Genomic DNA, 21,720 nt, shown 5'->3' on the forward strand with positions numbered 1-21,720 from the left:
CTAGAATGTGAAACTAAAGAAACCTTGAGGATTTCTAAAGGGAAAAAAAAGAAGCTAGGTCTTCAAATATCATTGTTGAATAGAAAAGATGAAAAAGGAATAGGTACAAAAACTCCCATTTTATACAACAGTTTTAAATAATATTTCAATCACTAAACTTTTAAAAATTTCAGATTCATGTACACTATTTACTGTTATAGATTTATCACTATCAGACAGTTCTCCTAATTGTACATCATTCATGTTTAAGTCATCTAAATTAACTCTAACCCTATTTCATACACTCATTCCAGCATTATTAAACACATGATCACTTATTGCACAATCAAATCCATCAAAATCACTTAGTTCTTCTCTCTCACTCTCATTAAATTCATCATCAACTAAACTTGTCAAACAAATTTAACATTAGAAGTCACAATAAAGGCAATGGGGTCTTTGGCTTTTTCATACACACTAATGGCAAATAATATCTAGTCACTATCTAATATTTGGCAAGCATCCACAACCTAGGTCCACGTGCCAAATAATTTAATACAAATATATTCAGTTCTATCATGCACATGACAGACAATAACCAAGTAACACATGTGCAAACTATACAATACAAACCAAAAAAACATAAACCCATGGAAGCTCCCAAGAATTTAAACAATTGATAGTATAAAAGCATAACCCCATGTCAGGCCTGGGCAAATGCAACATATTTGAACTAACAAATCCAAAAAATCATAAACCCAAATCGCCCTAAAATCGAAAAACAATGAACCCAAATTAGAAACATTATTAAACCCTATACCAAACCCAAATCATGTCCTTAAACCCAAAAATAATTCAAATTCGAAATAAGCTTACTCGTTACAATCAATGGAACACCTTCGATTGGTTCTCTTCTATTAACCATTCCGACAATGTTGAAATTTTGCACAATAATTCCCCAATTTCGAATATTTTCAATCTCTTCAACAATTCCCTAAAAATTTCAATTGTTTTCCTTTTCTGAACAATTTTTTTGGCACATTTAAGTTAATTCTTTTTCAGATCACACAGTGGAAATTAATTACCTATTAAATGGACACCCGATCATGTCCAATGTGACACCTTAATGGGCCACGTCAGCTGTTCCGTTAGGTTTGTAACAAAAAATGGGTTTGAGTGACTGATTTATTGCTTTCCAAAAACGTTAGTAATTGATTTGTCACTTTTCGTAAACATTAATGACTGATTTGTTACTTTTGAAAGTTTAGTGACTGAAATGTTATTTTAATCAAGTTATTATTAATTTGTTTTTATGTATATATTAATACATTTGGGTAATTGTCTCTAATTTCTTTTCATATTGTCAATAATTTCTGTCTAATTAAATTAGAGAAATTTTATATTTTATATCACCGTCATGTAATCACTCAATTCATTAGATATTTTACATATTTATTAGAACAATTCAGTTTAAATAAAAGATTGTGTAATATTACATGTTCATGGTGATGATAGTTCGAAATATTATAAGTTTATGGAATTTTACACATTAATTTATTTAATATTAATTTTGATATGTTCATATATTTATTTTGTTTTTATATTCTTTTCATGTTTATCATATTTAAACTCTTCTCATGCTTCCATATTTTGTATTACTTTATTTAATTCAATTTTAATTTTATATTCATTTATTTAAATTCTGTATTACAACATGTCCTATGTTAATATAATTAATATAAATATTATTTTCAATTTCTTTTATAAGGGAAACTGGCAAAAATTGTTTAAGACAACCAAAGTTTGCATAATTGAGCTGATAGTCGAACTGATCAAACTATCGATTTACTGATTCAACTAAAAATCATAATAAATAAATAAATACCGATTCATCCACCGATTCACAAGTCAACCAACCCAATCTCTTGTTCCAAACCAATATATCCTAATCATTTCTCGGTCCAACCAACTAATCTGAACTTGTTCCAAAAACCATGCCCGAAACATAGAAGGAATGGCATTTTCCAGTAACCCTTGGAACAAAACCCCAACCAAGAACCCAAACCGAAGCAATTAATTTCAGTTCAATCATTTCAGGATTAATGGAGACTTAACATAACACAGTTTAGCAATGGCAACAAAGTAATTAATGGAGGACTAATCTTATTTAGTACACTTTGAAATTCAAGAAAAGCCGAAACTTATTTAGATTTACAATATACAACATAATACATTCAGCCCCAAATAAACCGAAAAATATTCTTACTAGCAACAGAGCTCACCTTGTTGTTACTTTGCTTCCTAAGCATTTCCTCTTGTGCAAATACGTCACCCTCCTTTCCATACCACAAATAATGGACCAATGTCAGTGAATCTCAAAAGATAACAAGAACAAAAATCAGTTATAACCGATTTAACCGACTTAACCGATTTTATTGGTTTATTCAGTTAAAGTATAGGTTGGTTAAGTTTGAAAAACTGACCTATAACCAATCAAAAAAACCAAATGCTCAAGTAGACCACTGTGTTACCCTTAGTGTTTTACAACACTAAATGATTGATTAACATTTATAACCCTACTAGCACCAAACACTTTCTCTTAATTCCACTTTTTAAACTACTAACTAAAGTCACTCTTATGCAGTTTTCTTAGCTCTAATAGTAGAGGTACCAAAGTAATAATTTAGCTATAGTACACGAGCCAAAAAAGGTATTAAGCCATTTCAATAAAAACAAAAACAAAAAAGGGCACTCACAAGAAGAGAGTACGCATTGGCAAGTGATACTAGTGTTGGATACAAATCGACAACGGCTATGGCAACCTCCTCGGTCACCTGGGGTACCTGCAATTAAATTATTCAAAATGTTAACAAGGTCGTTCATTGATATTTTATATACTTAAAAGGGTATTCAAGTGGATAAAAATATCATGGAGGCCCTTATACGTTAGATCAAAAAGCAAATTGGTCCTTCTGATAAAAATTTCATCCAATTTTACTATTAAAAACTAGTTCCTATACATCAACATGAGGTATATGTGGCACGCAACATGTCACTATCTGAATATTCAATCAGCCACGCCAGCTTTAGAAGTACAAATGGATGAAATTTTTAACAAAAAGAGCCAATTTGATCTTTGATTTAATGTACAGGGACCAATATGCCCATTTTTTTTAGTAGAGAAGGCAAAATGCAATCTAACTCTTAATACAAGAGCTTCCATGGCACTTTTACCTATTCAAGTGATACATCAGCATAATTATTTAAGCCCACAAATGAACTAGGTTCATGGTAAGCATATAAATCCTACATATCCAAACTGAACAACGAAACCAGGTCTTTGATGTTAATACTACCCATAAGATCAACATCCTAAAGAGGATTATCACAATCTATTGCTGAATAACATAACCATATTAGAGAAGATGATGCTAGTTCCTGAATGTTGTATGACCAGACTTACATTATTACTAAACAATGAACGTTCGTCAATGAAAGAACAGATATACCTGCATAAGTTGAATGGAAAATACATCACTGACTGTCATTTTATCCAGCTCTTGGCACCTTTTGATAAATTCATTAAAGGGAGGACAGACCCCAGACAATTTAGAATGGTCCTCAGGCAGATGCAGCTTATAATATTGAGCTATTGCTCGAGTAAGATACGCATACTTCCTCAGGGTATCATGTAAACCACTTGTTCTCTGAACATCAAACCCCTCCAGGATCTCTGTTGTGAAGCACCTGAATTAATAAGAAAAGTGTAAGGCAAGAAATATAAGCCTTTGGCACGCGAGCATTCGGCTTCTGGTTGGTGCATGATCTCTGTGATCAAAGAGAATAACAAGATGGAAATAGTTCCTTTGTGATGCAAAAGAGAATAAAGTGATCCCTAAAAGCATATATCTAGAGAAAAATCTTACGCTGTTTTGATGCTTTCAGCAGCTTCTGAAGTATTCGGATCACCTTCCACAAGAAATATCAGCTTCTTTAGTCCAGATCTCTTAGAAAATGCAAAGGGAAAAAAATGTCATGATGGCATTTTTTTTAAGTTGAAACCGAAACTCACAGCCACTCTATATGTATGTCTATATATATATATATATATATATATATATATATATGTATTCGAAACTAGAAACACAAAGCTTAAACAAGAAAAGGAGAAACTGGATTATGTAAATTTGTAGCTATGAATGTTTGTTGTGAATATCATAAGCACAAACAACCACAATATTAAAAATTCTCTATGTTGAAAACCAAGGGTGAAAAGAAAATTTGAGGAATCAATAATCACTTAATACTTTCTTATTTTTATCCACATTTTCTTATTTATTCAATTTAGCCCATAAAAGGCCAGTCTAACTAGTAACCCTTAAACAATTTAAAAGTTTCAATACTTGGATGAAAAAAGACCATGTGGTAGACATGCACCAAGTTGCTAGAACAACAATATGTCAAGAAATTTGCACAACATAAAGAAACATACTACACGAGCCGATAAAGATGGAACAGATGATAAATCCAAATCAAAACAAACCTACATGTATTTAACAATAGAAAACAACATGAACATTTCTAATTGGTGAAATTCAAGCAAGAAACATCACCATTAATTATGAAAACAGAAATCATGAAATATTGAATTTAAATATGAATACCAGAAGCCTTAGTTTTTGGTCCTTGTAGCGGTTATCCCGTATTGAAGACCGTAAATCAGCAACTTTCTTCCTCTCAACAATAAAGTCTAGAACATATTCGCTGGAAATATGTTTATGGCGAGCTATCCAAATTCCATCTCCAATAGGCAACCTTCTAACCTGGAGAACAGCCACTGTGTAAATAACTGTATTTTAATATATCATGTGGTGAAACCGGCAAATAAATAAGAATTCATATCTCAACTGCGAGGAATAGTTTATCGAGAATTCTAGTAGAACTCAGGCTTTTTAATAACAAAAATACTGACATGCATAATTTTAAATATTAACATCGAATTGCTCACTTCAATTTATTACAAAATTAAGATGAAAGTAAGGGATATAAAAAGGAAATAAAAGCTCACATCTATTTTAATTTTGAATTCTGAGCAAATCTTCTCTAACATTTTCTTGGAGCGCGCACTGTTAACCACAAGAGACATTAACATCACTCACTTCCCCAGAAGTTGAAACTTGTAAGTTCACATCCACTAAAAAGACAATGATATGGCGTACTAACCCTTGACTGGTAAATTGCTCTCGATCATCTAATATTAAGATTACTTCATATGTATCCTCGAATTTCTCCCCGAAGCTCAGAGGTGGAACACTTAAGACATTCATATCTGCTGTCAGACCATCTGAACTTGGTCTCTGCATAGGTAATCAAGCAAGTTATAAAGAGAACTCAGGATGACAGGGAACACAGTAACTGGAACTACAGACGAACAAACTACATCGACGTTAAGAAATTTCGAGAGCAAGCAATCATTTGATACTAGTAGCACCTCATTTTTATCTTTCCTTTCCTTTCCTTTAATATTACTTGCTAAGCATACAAAAAATAAAAAGCACACGCATCTTAACACAGTCTGAACTCTTTGAATTTGAGTGGATCTTTTATGGGAAACTATCATCTTTCGGCTCTTGCACATCATAAGGAAGAACTACTTATTACAAGCAACCTATCTAATCAAAATAATTTTCTTTTTCCTCTCCCATTTTTCAGTATTGTTCCTTCTAGGACAAATTTTGCTCAGTGTTTTGAGACCTCATCATAACATATCTGAGAAACAGGTGCAAGAATGAATTGTAATTCACATACAGAGGAAGAACAGGCTCTCATCGTACACAAGTTCGGCATATCTCCACCATTTTTACTTGATTGCATCCAAATACTTTGCACTCCATTATGAGCTTCTTGCCCTGAGCATTTAAAGAAGAATCATATCATGTTCCACAATTTTCAAAGACGAAATTGATTATCACTATATTATTTATCGAGTAATATTCAAAGGGTCAGCAGCTAACCATAAACTTGATCTTCTCGAAGGCGACACAAGACCGCTGGCCAAAGTGAAGAAATCTCCTTGTTCTTGGAAGTTTCAGAGACCTCAGCAAAAGCAGACAAAACTTGTTCCTTTAAGTACCCCATGCGAGTACACTACAAAACGGAAATCAAAAGATCAGGGGGGACAAAAACTCTATGAGAACAGAATTCATGTACATGCTAGGAAGTTCAGGAGCACAAGGAGTGAACATAGATTTCCATTTGCAGTAATTTCCACAGATAACTAATGATGCTTCATGGTCTAAGACGCTGACACTTGAAATGATAACTGTAAGTCTTAGTAAATCAACTGAATTTCAATCAGAATCTACAAGCATCTGAGTTGGCAGATACCCTTTCAAGACAATCAAGTGGAACATCAATGGATGTTTTCCTCTTAAAAGCAGCTCTTTCATTTATCTCTTCTATATCCGAATCAGAATGACATAAGTCCTGAACAAATGCATCCTGTGTGTCTGGTTGAGAAAGCCTTTCCACATCAACCAAATTTTCAAGGGGATCTTCCATTTTAGATTTCATGAGACATTCACGTGCTGCTTCCTTGCCTTCTGGCGTTAGCATATATCTGCAAAAAGGAAGTTTGCATTTCATACAAAAAACAAAGCAATCACGTGTGGCCAACCAAACAGAGTTTAGAATATGTTAAAAGCAAAAAGGTTCATGCATCATTCAGAACGACAAAAAAAATAAAAATAAAAATAAAAATAAACAAATAAAATTCATACTTTGCTGGACAACTTGATTTCACAACCAATCCCTTCTTTATCAGCATTGACATGCAGCTCCATCCACTATACCAGTCCCTAGAAGAACTTCCAAATTGGCTGGATTTCCCTTTTCCTTTCTCAGGCCTAAGAACATATAAATCCAGTTTTTAAACCACCAATCAAGCTCCAAAATTGCTAAAAGTATTGAGAAGCAAAATTTCAAATAAATTTCAAAAATCAACATACACAATTGGCGCTCGTGAAAGCCCACTTGCTTCGGCAGCATCAATAAGATCTTGCTTATGCATAAATTCATTCCCATCTGCAGTCTCCCTAAAGACAAGGCATATCCATCCCATAAGTCAAAATCTATATAGTAAAAAACACCTGTACTAGAAGTCAGATTGTATTTTGCCCCTTCTACTCAAAAAATGGGCAAATTAGTCCCCATACATTAAATCAAGGAGCAAACTGGTCCTTCTGTTAAAAATTTCATCCATTTTCTACTATTAAAATTTTCATTCATTTCTATTGTTAAAAACTGGTCTCTATACATCAACATAAGGAACAATGGGCACACCAAGTGTCACTTTTTGGTTATTCCGTCAACCACGCCAGGTTTTAACAATATAAATGGATGAAATTTTTTAACAAAAAAGATCAATTTACTCTTTGATTTAAAGCAGCAACTAATTTGCACATTTTTTTAGTAGAGAAAGTAAAATACAATCTAACTAGGGCCTCCCTAATACTTTTACCAAATAAATACCTGTATAATGTAATCAACAACGCATATGCCACTGAGTTCTTTTGGGGCAAATAACGTCTGTTTCCTTTAGTATTTTTACCTAAACATGCATCAAATGAGAACTGAAAAAAGGAAGAAAATTGAACAATTCAAGTGGACCAAAACACTAAAAGAAGAAAAAAAAATACAGAATTACATGTACCCTTTCTAGTTATCTCTTCTGATTCTGAACTTCCTGAACCACTATCGAAATAGCCACGCATAAGCACTAGAATCCATTTCCCAACACCTCTATCCACAAAAAAGAACAAGGGTTACCGTGATGAAATAACCAAACCAACTATTTCAAGTACTGATTTTGAAAAACACCCAAAACCCACACCAGGAAAAAAGAAACAACCCAAAGAAATCAATTTTAATTTCTTTAAAAAACTGCAAATGATCATATGAAAAAAAGAAGACGAAGAAGAAAAAGAGTATACATACTTGATGTCATTGAGATCTTTGAGTGTTTTGATGGGATGCTGAGCATTGCAAATGTTGTTGTAAGCCTTTGAAAGAGTCACGTCAGTGTTTTCTTTTATTCCTTTGGGTTTATCGGCTAGCTCTTGCCTCTTTTGCAGCAAGTAATTTGCTAATTCCTCATTCTCTGGACACAGTACTCGCCTATTTTTCTCCATCTCTTTTCTGGGTTTCTTTTCCTCAGTTGTGTATGAGTGTTTTTTCTGGGAAATTTGAGAATTTTATTAGGTTTTTCGAATTGGGGATTGCGTGGGAGAGTAGAGATTTGAAAGTGAGCAGAAAATCGCGCCACCTTATTTCTGGGCTATTCGATCGGCGTTGTAGTTGAAAAAATGAACATCAGCTTGGGCCTAAGAAAAATTGGGTTTAAGAAAAAATGACGCTTCTCAGATATTCAAAGCTGAGTCTGATCCAATTTATTTTAATTTATCTTTTATTTTTGTATATTTATAGTAATCTTTTATACACTATTGGGTGGGTCATGGGTATTACGGTTTAAACTCGTGTTAAAAAGTATTTGACAAAATTTTAACTATTTTTCATATAAATCAAAACATATGTTGTGATTTATATAATACTAAATTTGAATAAAAGGTAATATAAAGTAAATATTTAAAAATTATGTTAAGTTACTTCCAAGGTTTTTAGATCTAAACCGATGGTCTAATCGGTCAAGTCCTAGTTTAGTTTAATTGAATAAATTATTTAAAAAGAAAAACTATCCCTTATTTCAATCAATAGTATGCCCAGTTTGGTTCGGTTTTGAAATTTGTGATTTTTATATTTAAAAATGGGATAAAATAACATTTAGTCCTTGAATTTTGTAACTTTTTCAAACTTGGTCCCTAAACTTTTTTGCCCTTATCAGTCATAAACTTGGTTTATATCAAGATGTGATGACTGTGACACTCATATTGTGCGACACCATCACATAATAATTTAATATTTTGATATAAAATCCAAAAGAAATAAATAAAAAATATTTTTAAAGAAAAAATAAGAGGTGATATTACATAATTTCAGAGTGTCACGTCATCGTAAGAATTGGAAAGTGTAATTTTAAAATCTTGGATAGTTGTATTAAAGCATATGATATTTTATATATAGATATTAAATATTTATAAAAATATTTAATATAATTAAAATTATATTAGAAGTTTTTTTTTGTCACAAATTACATACCACTGACAGGAGAAAATAGATGGGAGATACAATCTGGTAATAGTTGAACCAAAGCTAGTGGCTTAGGCAGCTAAGCTAATGAGCCTCATTTGGTTCACATTTTCATCAATCCTCATCTAAAGACACGCAATGAGTGATTGGAAGATGTAAACCCACCATCAACCATAAGATTGTCTCCACTTATATACCCTGCATCATCACTTGCTAAGAACAGCACAGCATTAGCCACATGCTCCACAGTCAAATCCACCCCATTCAGGTTCGCGTTTTTCCCGATGAAAGCACGAAAACCGGTACGTACATCGCTGGTTCTTTCGTCCTCATGCAAGTGAGCAAAGGCCAATTCGGTTGCAACGGCATACGGAGAAACACAATTCACTCTTATTCCGTATTTACCTAACTCAGATGCAACATTCCTAGTAAGGCCTAAAACAGCATGTTTAGAGCCTGTATATGCATGAGGTCCTAGGCCACCGATGACACCTGAAACACTACAGATTGAAATGATTGAACCCTTTTCATGTGGGATCATAATTCTAGCAGCATGCTTCATTCCAAGGAAAACACCTTTTACATTCACATTCATTACTTTCTCGAAATCAGATAAGTCATAGTTGCGGATATCGTTATACGGTGGACCTGATAATCCGGCATTGTTGACCATGATATCGAGTGTACCAAACTTTTCAACTGCGTAGTCAACCGCGGCCCGAACTTGTTCTTCTATTGTCACGTCGCAATGGAAAAAACATACGTTAGGGCCGTTGCCGAGGGATTGACAAACTTGGAGGCCAAGGTTGTCTTGCACATCAACAATGCAGACTTTGGCACCATGCTTGTGAAATAGACGCACAATGCTCTCACCAATGCCGGTTGCTCCACCAGTGACCAATGCCACTTTCCCCACTAATCTGTCAAATCTCAAAGGGACCAAACATACAAAAATTGGGAAGTTTACTCCTTCAAATTTTCAGAATTTATTCTTTGTATTTTATGAAATATAAGAAATTAGTTCAATTGGGTATTACTATTAAACCTTCTCGCTAAATTATTAGTCTAGACGACCAGGGGTGACGGAGAGGGGCAGGCAGTGGCCTTGGCCCCAAAAAATAGAAAATTATCTATTAATCCCTTTAATTTTTAGAAAATTACAAATTAGTAAATTGTAAAAGTGCACTTTACTCCCCAAATCTTTTATTCATTATTTCTAGCCTCAAAAAGACAATTTTCTGGCTTCCTCTCTATCTAGAAATTTGCAATTCATCCATTTATATGTAAAAAAATTAGTAAAAATCAACGGTTCGAGTGTTTACCAATCACTAGACTAACTTCATAGATTTTGTAAGATACGAGTATCAAATTCTAATAAATTAAAACAAAAGGACCAAAGAGATAAAAAATTTCAGTAAAAAGATCTCTCCAACCCTCTCAATGTCTATATTGAGCAAGTTGGTCCTTTTAAAAAGTTTGAAGCAATTTGACAATTTCAAAATTGAGCAACTAAGAACCATTAATGATGATATTAATATTTTTCGTCAATTTTGCATAAACTTGATTGTTATAATAATAATTTTAGCTCCCATAATTTACACGTCCTATCAATGTGGCCATGATTTAACAAACTTAGCACACAATATTTTTATAAATGTATAAATGTTGAGACTAAATTTATTAAGTTTTTTAGAATCAAGACTAAATTAACAATATATGTAAACATCGAGGGCTAAATTTGTCAATTAAAATAATGTACAATTGACAAAAATTGTGATTAATTATCTTGCTCATGGGATTAACTTGCTGAGACTAATTTGCTGAATTTTAAAAGAGGGAGTGAAGAGGTCTGCTGCTACAAGATCAGCAGTTCAAAACTAAGAAATTGGGAGAAAACAATTGTCAATTCAGCAACAAATCTCACTGAACATATAAACAGCAAGCAAGAGATACTCAAATATGTGGTGGATATTACCCCCCAAAATATGTATAATATTTCATACAAAACCAATAATTGAATGTCAAATTTATACCATCAGAGCAGCAAAACCCAGACAGTCAGTGAGACATGCATGTTAAAAAGAGAGTAAAAACAAAGGGTCAGCAAACCATGGACCTGGATCTGTAAAACCAGAAGCTTGAAAAAAGAGAGTGCAACAAGGTTTTACCTTTGGCTGGACAGTGATGAATCTATGGAGTTGTTGCTGCTAGTAGCCATGGCAGGAGTTTCACTTCAACAATAAGTTCTCAGTTTCCTCTTCCCTTTCTTTTGTGGGCGTCACTGTTTGAGCAGGTGACTGCTAATTCAACAAAAAAATGGTGGATTTAATTCTTCTTTCCCCCATTTTTTGCTAAAAAAACTTAACTACTGAAGCTTAAGTAGCCAATTAGCTTAAAGATGGAGAAAGGACATAAAAAAAGAGAGGGTAGTTTGTTTTGATAGAAAATGATGCGAATGAGGCAATGAGAGACGGAGAAGGAATCCCACAAAACAGGTTCACTTGCTTTATGGAAAATGACAGGAGCATTAACCCAAAATTGAGTGGGGAGTGCAGTGCACCGATAACAACCAACCATTCGGGGATCATTCAGTCATCACCTCGATTTTTAATATAAAAAAATTAACTTTCTCATTTATCTAATTTAAGTAAAATGAATAAAATATAATCTAATTTTCAGGATTTTACGCATAACAATATAAATAATTACCTCTTGTCTTGTTCCTAAAGATTTGAGGGTGTAGACATTGCTGCCTGATAAATTAAGCAATTTTGACCAATGAAGAAACTTGTTGTGATGTGATGCACAGATACGAGAGAAATAGAGGCATAGATCCCTTCATGGAGAAACAACTTCAGCTTGAGGTAGCATAAGAATAAGCTAAATTGTAAACCATTTGAATTAAGTAGTGATATTAAAGCTAAAGGGTTAAAGAATAAGCTTCATGAAAGAACATAAAAAACAAAAATTTTAATTAAGTCGCTAACGCTTATTTTTACCAACGATTTATTTGGAGAGTACAGAGTAATTGAATAAAAGTGCAATTACTACACTAAGGTAGTAATTAACATATGTTCCTTATCATCATTTTTTAATCCTTGACCGAGATCATCATCACCTGATATAAATTAAGTTTATCAAGATCTCCTTCTATGCACTCTTCAAAATATGGATCATCCTAATTTCATCTATAAATAAAGTTATAAAGTATGTAACATGCTATACTAAGGTGATGTCAATATGAAAAAATGCCCTCTCAACAACATTTCAAAACTTTAAACGTCTCAAATTAAAGAGTTCATGAACCGTCTTTGGTGCTTCTATCTGGCTTCATTCTTCCAAACGGTATCATATCTCACGATATACTGCAAGAAAACATTTTATTTTGCATAATTAGCAGCTACCGTATAATATTTGGGTTCACGGTGCAAATAGTCTATAGCTTTGATTATAAAAACTTATATAAACTTAATTTAGAGAAAGAATTGTGCTAAATTATAGCTCTTTTTATAATACATAAATTAAGTAAAAAATAATATAAAGTTTTTTTTTTATAAAATGTCCAATAACTTTCATAATACTTCTTATAAATAATATAATTTTTCCATAATTTTAGAAAGTTAACTTTTATAAATCATTTTTGCCATAATTGAATTTTAGGATTGCTTTGACAAAATTTCATAATTAACATATAAAATTAATAATTAATTCTCATCAAATCAGTCCTAAAACTCAAAAAAATTCACAATCATCAAATTGTATTTAAAAATTAAAAAATTCACAATTAACACTAAATTTATTCTATTAACAAAATTAAAAAAATCAAACCTAAAAATTTTAGCAATTAACTTTCATCAAAAAATCCTAAAACTGAATTAAAAATTAAAAAATAACATCGTTATCTTTAAGTACCAAAATATGTGATTTTTTTCCAAAACACAAATACCATATTAAAAATATCCTATAAAATAATGGATTAATTTTAAAAAAATTAGTAGCAATCAAATATACTACTTTGTTAGTTTTAGAAGGTAATCTATATACCTATATATAGAGAGGAAGGTCCAAAGAACCTTCCTTTCTTGACTTAATGGGTCATTTTATTTTTCATATATAAAAAAAGGTTAAATTTTAATTTTGATCCCTATAATAATATATTTATGTAAAACATTCAGCACAACTTTTTTTCTTTTGCTTTATATAAGAAAATGGTAAATTTTAATTTTGTTCTTTATGCTATACTTAAATTTATAATTATATAATAACGATCAAATTTATATTTTGGTCTCTATACTACACTCGAATTTAAGATTTAATATTTATACTTTAACTTTTTGACAAAAAATGGTACCTCGACTTTTACAATATCATTAATTAACTCAAATACTTTATTTTGATTAAGACGTTGATGTAACTTTTAAGAGTTATATTTTTTACATGATTTGGTAATTTAACTTTTACAGTGTCATTGATTAGCTCAAATACTTTATTTTGATTAAAACGTTGATATAACTTTTAAGAGTAGTATTTTGACAAAATTTGGTACCACGACTTTTACAATATCATTGATTAGCCCAAATACTTTATTTTGATTAAAATATTGATTTAACTTTTACGAGTTGTAAACACTATTAATATTTTTTTGTTAAATTCAAATCTATTACAATACCATTTTTTTATTACATAGATGCTAAGCGAGTTTTTTTTATTTTAAAATGTTATGCCGATTTAATTTAACAAAAGAATTTAATGATATAAATAACTGTATCAGAAATTTTAAATTCAAAAATAGGACTAAATTCTTAAAATAAAAGTACGAAAATTAAATTTTAAATATCTGAAGAGTATATTTTAATATATTTTATAATTTAGATTAAAAAAATAAAAAAGCCATTTCTTTTTTTAGCTTAAAGAACTTTCCTCTCACCCAACTTCACACGTCAACATTCAAGCTTCACTTTTTCTTTTCTTTTCGTAGAGATGTAGCAATATTTGGTTAATTCCATTACTGCCCTCCTCATTTGCCACATATTACACATTCTTTAACATTGGGTTTGGAAAAGTAGTACATCTCTTTCACAAAAGAAATTTCCTAGTTCCACTCATTATTTCAATGTCAACTTTACAAGTTAAACATTTTACCTAACTTCATTTTTTACACTAGTGATCCACATTAGCTTACGTAATAGAAGATAATTAGGGTGCTATTGATTGCCTCTAATTAGGTAAGCTTTGTTGTAGGAAGAAGTATTACGGATAATATTTTTATTACACAAGAGGTAATACATTCTATGAGGACCTGTAGAGAGAAATAAAAAAGCATATTGCTGATACACTTGTTAAAGTGGGCATCCCTCAAACTATTAGGCAGGTTATTTTGCAATGTATCACCACGATTTCGATGTAGATTGTGTGGAATGGTGCACTAATTGAGGAATTAACCCCGTCACCATACCTTCTCGTACTTGGCATGAAGCAAGTTGGGCATAGTATCCGTAAAGCGATTGTGGAGGGGATCTTAGAATCTATTCCAATGTCTATAGAGTGCCAAAATATATCACACCTTTTTTTTTTTTTTGGTAGGGATGACTTGACACAAGCTAGAATGCTTGAAGGTATCCTGGATCATTTTGCATATTTTTTAGGGCATAAAACAAATGAGAACAAAATATTCTTTTTGCTCAATAATGGTGCAAGTAAGGTTAGCAAAATCAAAGAGCATTTCAGATTTCAACAAGTATATGATCTGAGCAAACACTTAATAAGTATTTTTCATAAAAAAAAAAAAAAGAGTCACTAGCAGTATTTTTTTATGATACATGCATGGATAGAGTAAATTTTATTCTCTTAAATTCATCGAAGCTGTTGTTTTTCAAGTATAGAAGATCAGTCAACTTATGATGAGTTTTTAGTTGGGATCCCCAACATGAACATAAATGGAAGGTGTTTGTAAAACCCCCCTCCAACCCGATCCTCGGGTCCGAGTTACGAAATGCTACAGTCGTTGCCGGAGTAACTACGAACGAATAACATTCAATGCAAAACATAAATCATACAAACATAACCATTTCAGTTCATATTCACATTACACAACTTTTCTCGGGTCTTATACGAGCCTATGTATGCTCTAAGTTAACTCAACATTGAACTAGGACCAAATTGCAACATTTCCAAAATTTCAACTTGACGTCGCGACGTGAGGGGGTTCCTCGTTGCAACATAACACACTAACTTGCCTTATTGTGACGATGGGGTTCCTCGTCACATCGTGGCTAGAAATCCAAATCTCGTCGCGACGACCATTGCTTAACGTTAAGCAATGTTAATAAGTTTGCAAGAGCCTAAGTTGTGAAGGGGACAATCCCAATTGAAGATCAAGCCCATTTGAAGTTCATTTGAATCACTTGAAGACTTAGTTGTTTTATTTTTTTGCCTAATTTGTCAATGGCTCAATTAAAAAGTTTATTTTTAAGCCAAGTTAATTTGTTTTCTTGTAAAATTTGGTCCATACACAACTATCATAAAGCTGACCAAATTCACTTATCTTTTCATTATTCCTTTAAGTTTCTTAGGAAGTAAGAGCCACCTTCCTTGGCTGTCTACATTTTTAGGCTAGTTTTCAGAGATTTTTTTTCTTAGCCATCCAAATTTTTAGGCTACATTTGAGGGATTTGTTTTTCTTTTTTCAGCTCACTCCTTGTATAAAAAGGGGTAACCACCCACCATAGAAGGACCTAACTTTAATTTTAATAAAAGTACCCTTTGAGTTCTTCTCCTTCGTAAGAAATTTTTTCTTGTATTTTTAGAAGAGTTTTCTGTTAAACTAAGCCTTATTAGATAATATGGTTTGATATAACAAATTAAAATGTTTTTGAATAAAATTAAAGTTGAGAAGTTTCATAAAAATCAAGTTGAAATGGTTTCAATTGAGTCAAACATTTTCAAATATGTTTTAACCATTTTTAAACAAATTAGAATTGCTCTAGGACAAAAAGTATTAATACTTTTTGTCTAAGTATCGATATTTTAGAAGATATCAATACCCTTCTGATAATTGATACCAAATTGACATTCTGCCATTTTTAAACCCTGGTAGGTATCGATCCAGTATCGATGCTTTTATCAAAGTATCGATATATTTCCTAAGGCATCGATATTTCTTCTCCAACGGTCACTGAAATCAGTATTAATTACAAAAAATATCGATACACTTTTAGTATGTATCAATACTCGTTGTTGCAGGTGAAGTTAATGACCTAGTATTTCATCCCCAACGGCTACATTCACTTCTACAACAACCACAATAGTTGGAAATCAATTAGAGGGTATAAATACCATCTTCCAAAGGTTTAGCAACAACAAGAGACATTTGTAAAACTTAAAGATCAATCAAAACAACCTAGAGCTTAATTCTTTCATACATTTTCTTGTAAATACTTGTGAGCTTTCATTGTATTCATTTAGCTCAAGTATTCTTCTTTATATTTGTGCTTAATTGGAAAACATCCTAATCTTGTAAGGATTGTTTCTTTGTTTGCTTATTTGTTTCTCTTTGAGAGAGGGTTTATTCTTAAGGTTTGGGTAGAAACCTTAAGCGAGTAGTATCTTAAGGTTTTGGGGCATAAATCTTAGGAGAGATTGTAAGCTTAAACCTTATCCTCAAAGGTTGTCAAATTAGTGAATTTGGGAAAATTCTTAGTTGTGGTAAGCTAAGGTAGTGGAGTAGGCAATTGGGGTCGAACCACTATAAATCCTTGTGTTCTTTGTTGCATATTTTTTATTACTTCCACTTCAACATCTCAAAGGCTTATTCAACTTCCCTATCGGTGTTCTCAAGTTGATCCTTCCAAGCTAACATTTTCAACTTAATCTTCTCCGATATTTTTGGTAGGAGTTCTTCACCTTTTGATTTTCCAAGTCATCTAGCTTGAAGGGTCGATTAAAGCCATTAGTGGAGTTTATTAAAGCTTGTTCTTCAAAGGGTTCTATTGGATATCTTTCTTCCTCATCTTGCCATAATCATTTTTATCATCCTTCCATCTTTCATCTCTATGTATTTTTTGGAAAACAATATTTGACTTTTCTCCTTCAAAAATCCATCAAACATTGGCTAAATCTATCTGCTCTTGTTTTAGTCTCATTTTCAAATCTATTTTATTTTCAATCTTCCTAATTGTTTGTTTAAATTTCATATTCATATTCTAAACATTTTCAGCAACTTGAAATCTATCTATTTGTTGCCACCTATCAATTTAGTTGTTTATGATTGATAAAGTTAAAAGTAAACTAAACCGGTGAGACATAAGACTATTATCTATGGCAAGACGAGTCACACTTGTTAAATCGATACTTATGACAATTCCCAACTATTTCATGTAGTCAGTGATAATACTTGTAGGGGTTTGTGATGAAATTAAAAAAATATCTCAGAATTTCATATGAGTCTTCATCTAATAGGAGAAAGCTTGCGCTTGTGCAATGGGAGACATGTTGTCAACCACATAACAAAGTTTTTGTGATGAAATTGGGAGTCCATTTGAAGGTTATAGGAAAGTTATTTTAGAAAGTGTTAACATGCTTATTGTTTGATTGATAAACAACAAAGAGAAAGAAGTTAATTATTTGGCACTAGTGAGAAGTATCAAGGAGTTATGCCAATGACAATGGGAGGTGCACGTAAATCATATATATATATATGGAAGCAAATTTTGTTGTTAATTACTTCACCAATGTTAAAGATATATGACCTAAATTCTTGTTAAATAAAAATACAAGTGTCAAGAAAAGGGGATCTATGGTACAGGCTGCAGAAGGGAAATCCGTATAGAAGTATGCTTCCTTTATTTGATGTTGATTAGAATAAGGTGTTTTAACCTTACTGCATTACTTCTATTTGACTTTGATTAGAATATGGTTTTGCAAACTTATAAATAGACATAGTCGTCTCTCCTCTTGAATCATTCGAATTCGACATAGTAAATTTTCTTCTCCTCTACCTGTGGTTTTTTTTCCAAAAGGGTTTCAACGTAAAATCTATATGTTCTATTTTTCTTTCTTTTCTTACCATTATCGACGTTCTATTTTTTACAACCAATTTAAGGACTAGAACATGCTATGGCTTATGTTTCTTTGGAGAGTCACCAACAAGGGTGGGAAGTATTTTGTTCATTGATAATATGCGAGAATTCTCTCGTGCATTTGAAGCACACACACAAGTATTTAATTTTTTACCAAAAAATCTTAAATTTTTTTTTTCAAATTTTGATATTGATATAAGTTAGATATTTTGGTATAAATTAAAAATATTGATAAAAGGTAAAACTTTTTGTGCACTCATTGAGCATACAACAGAATCCCCCAATACTGCGGATTACCATAAATGAAATTATATTGAACTTTTATAATAATGTATAAGGCTTAGCCTCCTTTTGTTTTAAAAATAATGAAAAAAAAATTAACATTAGAGATGTCAATGGGGGTAAGGTGAGGTTTTTGCCTAGCTTGAATCCAACCCATTTTTTTATACTTTTCATTCCGGTCCAGTCTTGGATTTGAATTTATTTGAAACTTTAATATCCAATTTGACTCGACTCCAATCTGCTCTATCCAAAAACATTACACAATTTTTTATGTTATATTAAATTTGATAAGATTAAATAAAATGTACATTATAAAATCTTATAAAAAATCTAACTAAAATATATAAAATAATTAAAATAATAAAGGCTTATAGAAATTTAAAAATTCTAATTAAAGTATATAAAGTATTTATAAAATTAAAAGATTAGTACTTTAGTAAATTTATCATAGTGTAGGTTTGATCTAAGTCAATCCTAGATTCCACCTCAAAATTCTTAATTAAAACCTGTCATATTATATCAAACATAAATCATGTCCTGTCTCATCTTAGTCCAAACTTGTTGAATTCAGATTATTTTGTTCTCTTGTCTAAAATATAAAAAAAAGAGTAAATTATTAAATTATTAGTAAATTTATGTGTTATTCACTCAACTTCAAAAAGTTATAATATGGTTTTGAAATTATAAGAAAGTTTTATTTAAGTCACTGAACTATTTGAAAATTTTTATTTAACTCACAAGATTATTAAGTTTTTGTTTTTAAAAAAAGCCTTACTAGCAAGTTCTAAGCGATGATTTGACAACTAGTATGGTGGATCAGTACTCATTGATGAGTAGAAGAACATATCTTAGATCCAAGTTGATCTGACGTTCAGTATCAGAGATCAGAGAAAAAAGTTGTTTGGATTTTGATTCGTAAATTCGTGGCGTTCAAAACTATTTAATGAAAAAAGAAACTGAATTGTAGAAGAGAAGGGATTGATCGATGCGAGAAGTGCGAGCAAAGAAGGCAATACGACAGGATTTTAACAGCCCGGTGACTTAAATGAAAACTTTCAAATAGTTTAGTGACTATTTTATAACTTTTTGAAGTTGAGTGACAAAAACATAAACTTATTAATAGTTTAGTCACCTTAGATATAATTTACCAAAAAATTAAAAAAATAGTGTCAAGAATGTAATAATAAACTAATCCGTGTCTACTTAGCGAACTCTCCGTTATATATTGAGTGAATGTATGTGGGATCTTATCCTCATCTTTGCAAAGCACTTTCCCGACTTTCTTTTCTCTTAATTTACTGAAAGCTTTTTTTAGTTGAAATGGAGATTCTTCCACAGCGATCATCATTATCCTCAACTCTGAATCCCAACGCTCCATTGTTCATTCCATTAGCATATCGGATGGTCAAGGATTTCTCTGATCAATGGTGGGCTCTCGTCCAATCATCCCCTTGCTTCCGCGACTACTGGCTTCAAGAACGCTTCCACGATCCCGAAAACGACGACGTTTCTGACGACGACGATGATCCTCTCTTCCCCGACGACCTCGATGACATATTTGAGCAATACGACGACGTTTTACTCGACCCAAGACGTAAGTGACTGAATTCAACTCACACCCGACGAAATTAAGTATATACTCGAAACTTTTTTTTTTTTTTTTTGCAGCGGAGGAAAAGGAAAAGAAATTGGTACCGTTTGGGACATCGAAGTGGCGGAAGGACCGAGTTGTGACTGAGTCACCGAGGTTTATCGAAAAAGCACCCAAGATTGTGAATGTTAAAGTGAGTCCAAGGACTATTCACCAACCAAGGTAAATCAACTCGTACTGAGTTGACATGGGAGGTCTCATTTTAAGCTTTTTAACTTCTTTTCTCTTATTGATTTGTAATATATTAGGTACAGAGATCTCTCTTCCTTTAGATCCCAGTCTGTGAACTTTTTAAATTTCGCAATAAATGAAAATTAACTTCACCCAAAAAAAAATAATGATTTTGTTTTATTCTAGCTATTACAGTAGATTTTGAACCCAAAATCAATCAAAAGAAAAGCCAAAATTGTGAAATTAATCAGATTCCCAAGTGGTTGCTTGTTTGCCGATTTTTTGAAGAACACGAATGACTTCATCGTTGGTAACATTGCCTGTCACTATAACCTTGTTCAGCTTAGTATCAACGTTGTAAGTTTCAATATCTGCAATCAAATTTTCCCCAATCAAAAGGTAAATTATAGTATGTCTTTGTTTATAGTGTAATTTACCCTAATCAAAACAGGTAATTCCTGAAGAAGATGATTATTACCCTCTATTTTCTTGATAGCTTTGAGGATTTTCTTGATACATTCGTCACAATGCAAGCCCACTTTCAATTCCACTACCTATAATACAAAGATAGGAACCTGAATTTAGCTGTCTATGATAAGATAATATAAAAAAGGAAGAAGCAAAAGGGTTACTTACATTGGCCATTGATGCAAATGAAAGAAGGAAACTTGAAGAAACAAATGTGAGATTTTTATTGTTTGGTAAAGGGGTAGCCTTGGAGCATATAAATATATACACTGTTAAGTGAAGGTATTGGATTCTTTACGTGATTAATGGGGGAACTTTAGTTTTTTTTTTTGTTTTTACTTTTTGCTTTTGTTAAAAGGTGCTTTCATATGTGAAGATTTGCATTTATTCCAATAATTTGTTGACTTTTGTAAGAGAGGAGCCACCGCACATCTGGTTGCCAATATATTGTATAGCTAGAGAGCATTAGATGTTTCTAGGATTCTTTTCTCGTCTCATGGATGTTAGTAAAGGATTGGCGTGTGTGAAGGTAATGTTTACTCTACGCATAGTAAATATGGTTGCAGATATCATGGTAGCTTTAGGAAAAATGTTTCTCTTAATTTGAGAATTTATGATTTCTTCTTAAGATGGTCGAGATGGAGATTCTACAAGACATTGTTGGTGTTAGATATAATTCCTGTTGTGACTATATGTATTTAGATTCTTTATCTACCAAAAAAAAATGTTAATTAATTTATGTTTTGGTTATTTAATTTTAAGAAGTTATAAATTTGTCATTAAATTATTCAAAAGTTGTCATTTAAGTTTTTGAACCATTTAAGTCATTGAGTTGTTAAATTATATCTTTTTAAAATATGGTGGAGTATCTACTGACGAGTAGTGGAA

General features: G+C 31.9%; 4 protein-coding genes across 6 annotated transcripts; 1 reads left to right on the top strand and 3 right to left on the bottom strand.

Annotated features, from left to right (window-relative positions):
- Window positions 1-2,056: 2,056 nt before the first annotated feature.
- Window positions 2,057-8,371, bottom strand: LOC105782524 (crossover junction endonuclease MUS81). Of its 3 annotated transcripts, XM_052626170.1 has the most exons (16): window positions 7,975-8,371; window positions 7,691-7,779; window positions 7,510-7,588; window positions 6,987-7,073; window positions 6,759-6,884; window positions 6,367-6,598; window positions 5,994-6,126; window positions 5,788-5,888; window positions 5,203-5,336; window positions 5,048-5,105; window positions 4,644-4,802; window positions 3,906-3,985; window positions 3,655-3,726; window positions 3,489-3,546; window positions 2,736-2,822; window positions 2,057-2,315 (listed from the first exon to the last, which is right to left on the bottom strand). In XM_052626170.1, the coding sequence occupies exons 1-16, from the start codon at window positions 8,166-8,168 to the stop codon at window positions 2,214-2,216; spliced, it is 1,791 nt and encodes a 596-aa protein (XP_052482130.1). In that variant the 5' UTR covers window positions 8,169-8,371; the 3' UTR covers window positions 2,057-2,213. The 3 variants fall into 3 exon arrangements, with proteins under 3 accessions (XP_052482130.1, XP_052482129.1, XP_012462769.1); XM_052626169.1 differs by having other exon boundaries at window positions 2,057-2,312; window positions 3,489-3,726; XM_012607315.2 differs by having other exon boundaries at window positions 3,489-3,726; window positions 7,975-8,369.
- A 756-nt stretch (window positions 8,372-9,127) lies between these two features.
- On the bottom strand, window positions 9,128-11,675 carry LOC105783205 (xanthoxin dehydrogenase). Its single transcript, XM_052626713.1, has 2 exons — window positions 11,352-11,675; window positions 9,128-10,103 (listed from the first exon to the last, which is right to left on the bottom strand). The coding sequence occupies exons 1-2, from the start codon at window positions 11,399-11,401 to the stop codon at window positions 9,305-9,307; spliced, it is 849 nt and encodes a 282-aa protein (XP_052482673.1). The 5' UTR covers window positions 11,402-11,675; the 3' UTR covers window positions 9,128-9,304.
- Window positions 11,676-19,780: 8,105 nt separating this feature from the next.
- On the top strand, window positions 19,781-20,531 carry LOC105783518 (protein EARLY RESPONSIVE TO DEHYDRATION 15). Its single transcript, XM_012609019.2, has 2 exons — window positions 19,781-20,136; window positions 20,211-20,531. Exons 1-2 carry the CDS (start codon window positions 19,863-19,865, stop codon window positions 20,357-20,359), a joined length of 423 nt encoding a protein of 140 aa, XP_012464473.1. The 5' UTR covers window positions 19,781-19,862; the 3' UTR covers window positions 20,360-20,531.
- LOC105783519 (copper transport protein CCH) lies at window positions 20,513-21,256 on the bottom strand. Its single transcript, XM_012609020.2, has 3 exons — window positions 21,001-21,256; window positions 20,843-20,918; window positions 20,513-20,735 (listed from the first exon to the last, which is right to left on the bottom strand). Exons 1-3 carry the CDS (start codon window positions 21,007-21,009, stop codon window positions 20,608-20,610), a joined length of 213 nt encoding a protein of 70 aa, XP_012464474.1. The 5' UTR covers window positions 21,010-21,256; the 3' UTR covers window positions 20,513-20,607.
- Between the last annotated feature and the right edge of the window lie 464 nt (window positions 21,257-21,720).

This window comes from Gossypium raimondii, chromosome 13, assembly GCF_025698545.1.
Source record: "Gossypium raimondii isolate GPD5lz chromosome 13, ASM2569854v1, whole genome shotgun sequence".
Taxonomy (NCBI): Eukaryota; Viridiplantae; Streptophyta; class Magnoliopsida; order Malvales; family Malvaceae; genus Gossypium; species Gossypium raimondii.

What these genes read in the sequence shown, in the direction of transcription:
- LOC105782524 (XM_012607315.2), bottom strand. Translation starts at nt 8,168, where the DNA reads ATGGAGAAAAATAGGCGAGTACTGTGTCCAGAGAATGAGGAATTAGCA. An exon ending in TTGTTGATTACATTATACAG is followed by an intron (nt 7,074 to 7,509) that starts GTATTTATTTGG and finishes CCTTGTCTTTAG; the next exon opens with GGAGACTGCAGATGGGAATG. An exon ending in ACCAAAAACTAAGGCTTCTG is followed by an intron (nt 3,986 to 4,643) that starts GTATTCATATTT and finishes GCATTTTCTAAG; the next exon opens with AGATCTGGACTAAAGAAGCT.
- LOC105783205 (XM_052626713.1), bottom strand. Translation starts at nt 11,401, where the DNA reads ATGGCTACTAGCAGCAACAACTCCATAGATTCATCACTGTCCAGCCAA. An exon ending in TCATCACTGTCCAGCCAAAG is followed by an intron (nt 10,104 to 11,351) that starts GTAAAACCTTGT and finishes GAGATTTGACAG; the next exon opens with ATTAGTGGGGAAAGTGGCAT.
- LOC105783518 (XM_012609019.2), top strand. Translation starts at nt 19,863, where the DNA reads ATGGAGATTCTTCCACAGCGATCATCATTATCCTCAACTCTGAATCCC. An exon ending in CGTTTTACTCGACCCAAGAC is followed by an intron (nt 20,137 to 20,210) that starts GTAAGTGACTGA and finishes TTTTTTTTGCAG; the next exon opens with CGGAGGAAAAGGAAAAGAAA.
- LOC105783519 (XM_012609020.2), bottom strand. An exon ending in AGCTATCAAGAAAATAGAGG is followed by an intron (nt 20,736 to 20,842) that starts GTAATAATCATC and finishes ATTTGATTGCAG; the next exon opens with ATATTGAAACTTACAACGTT.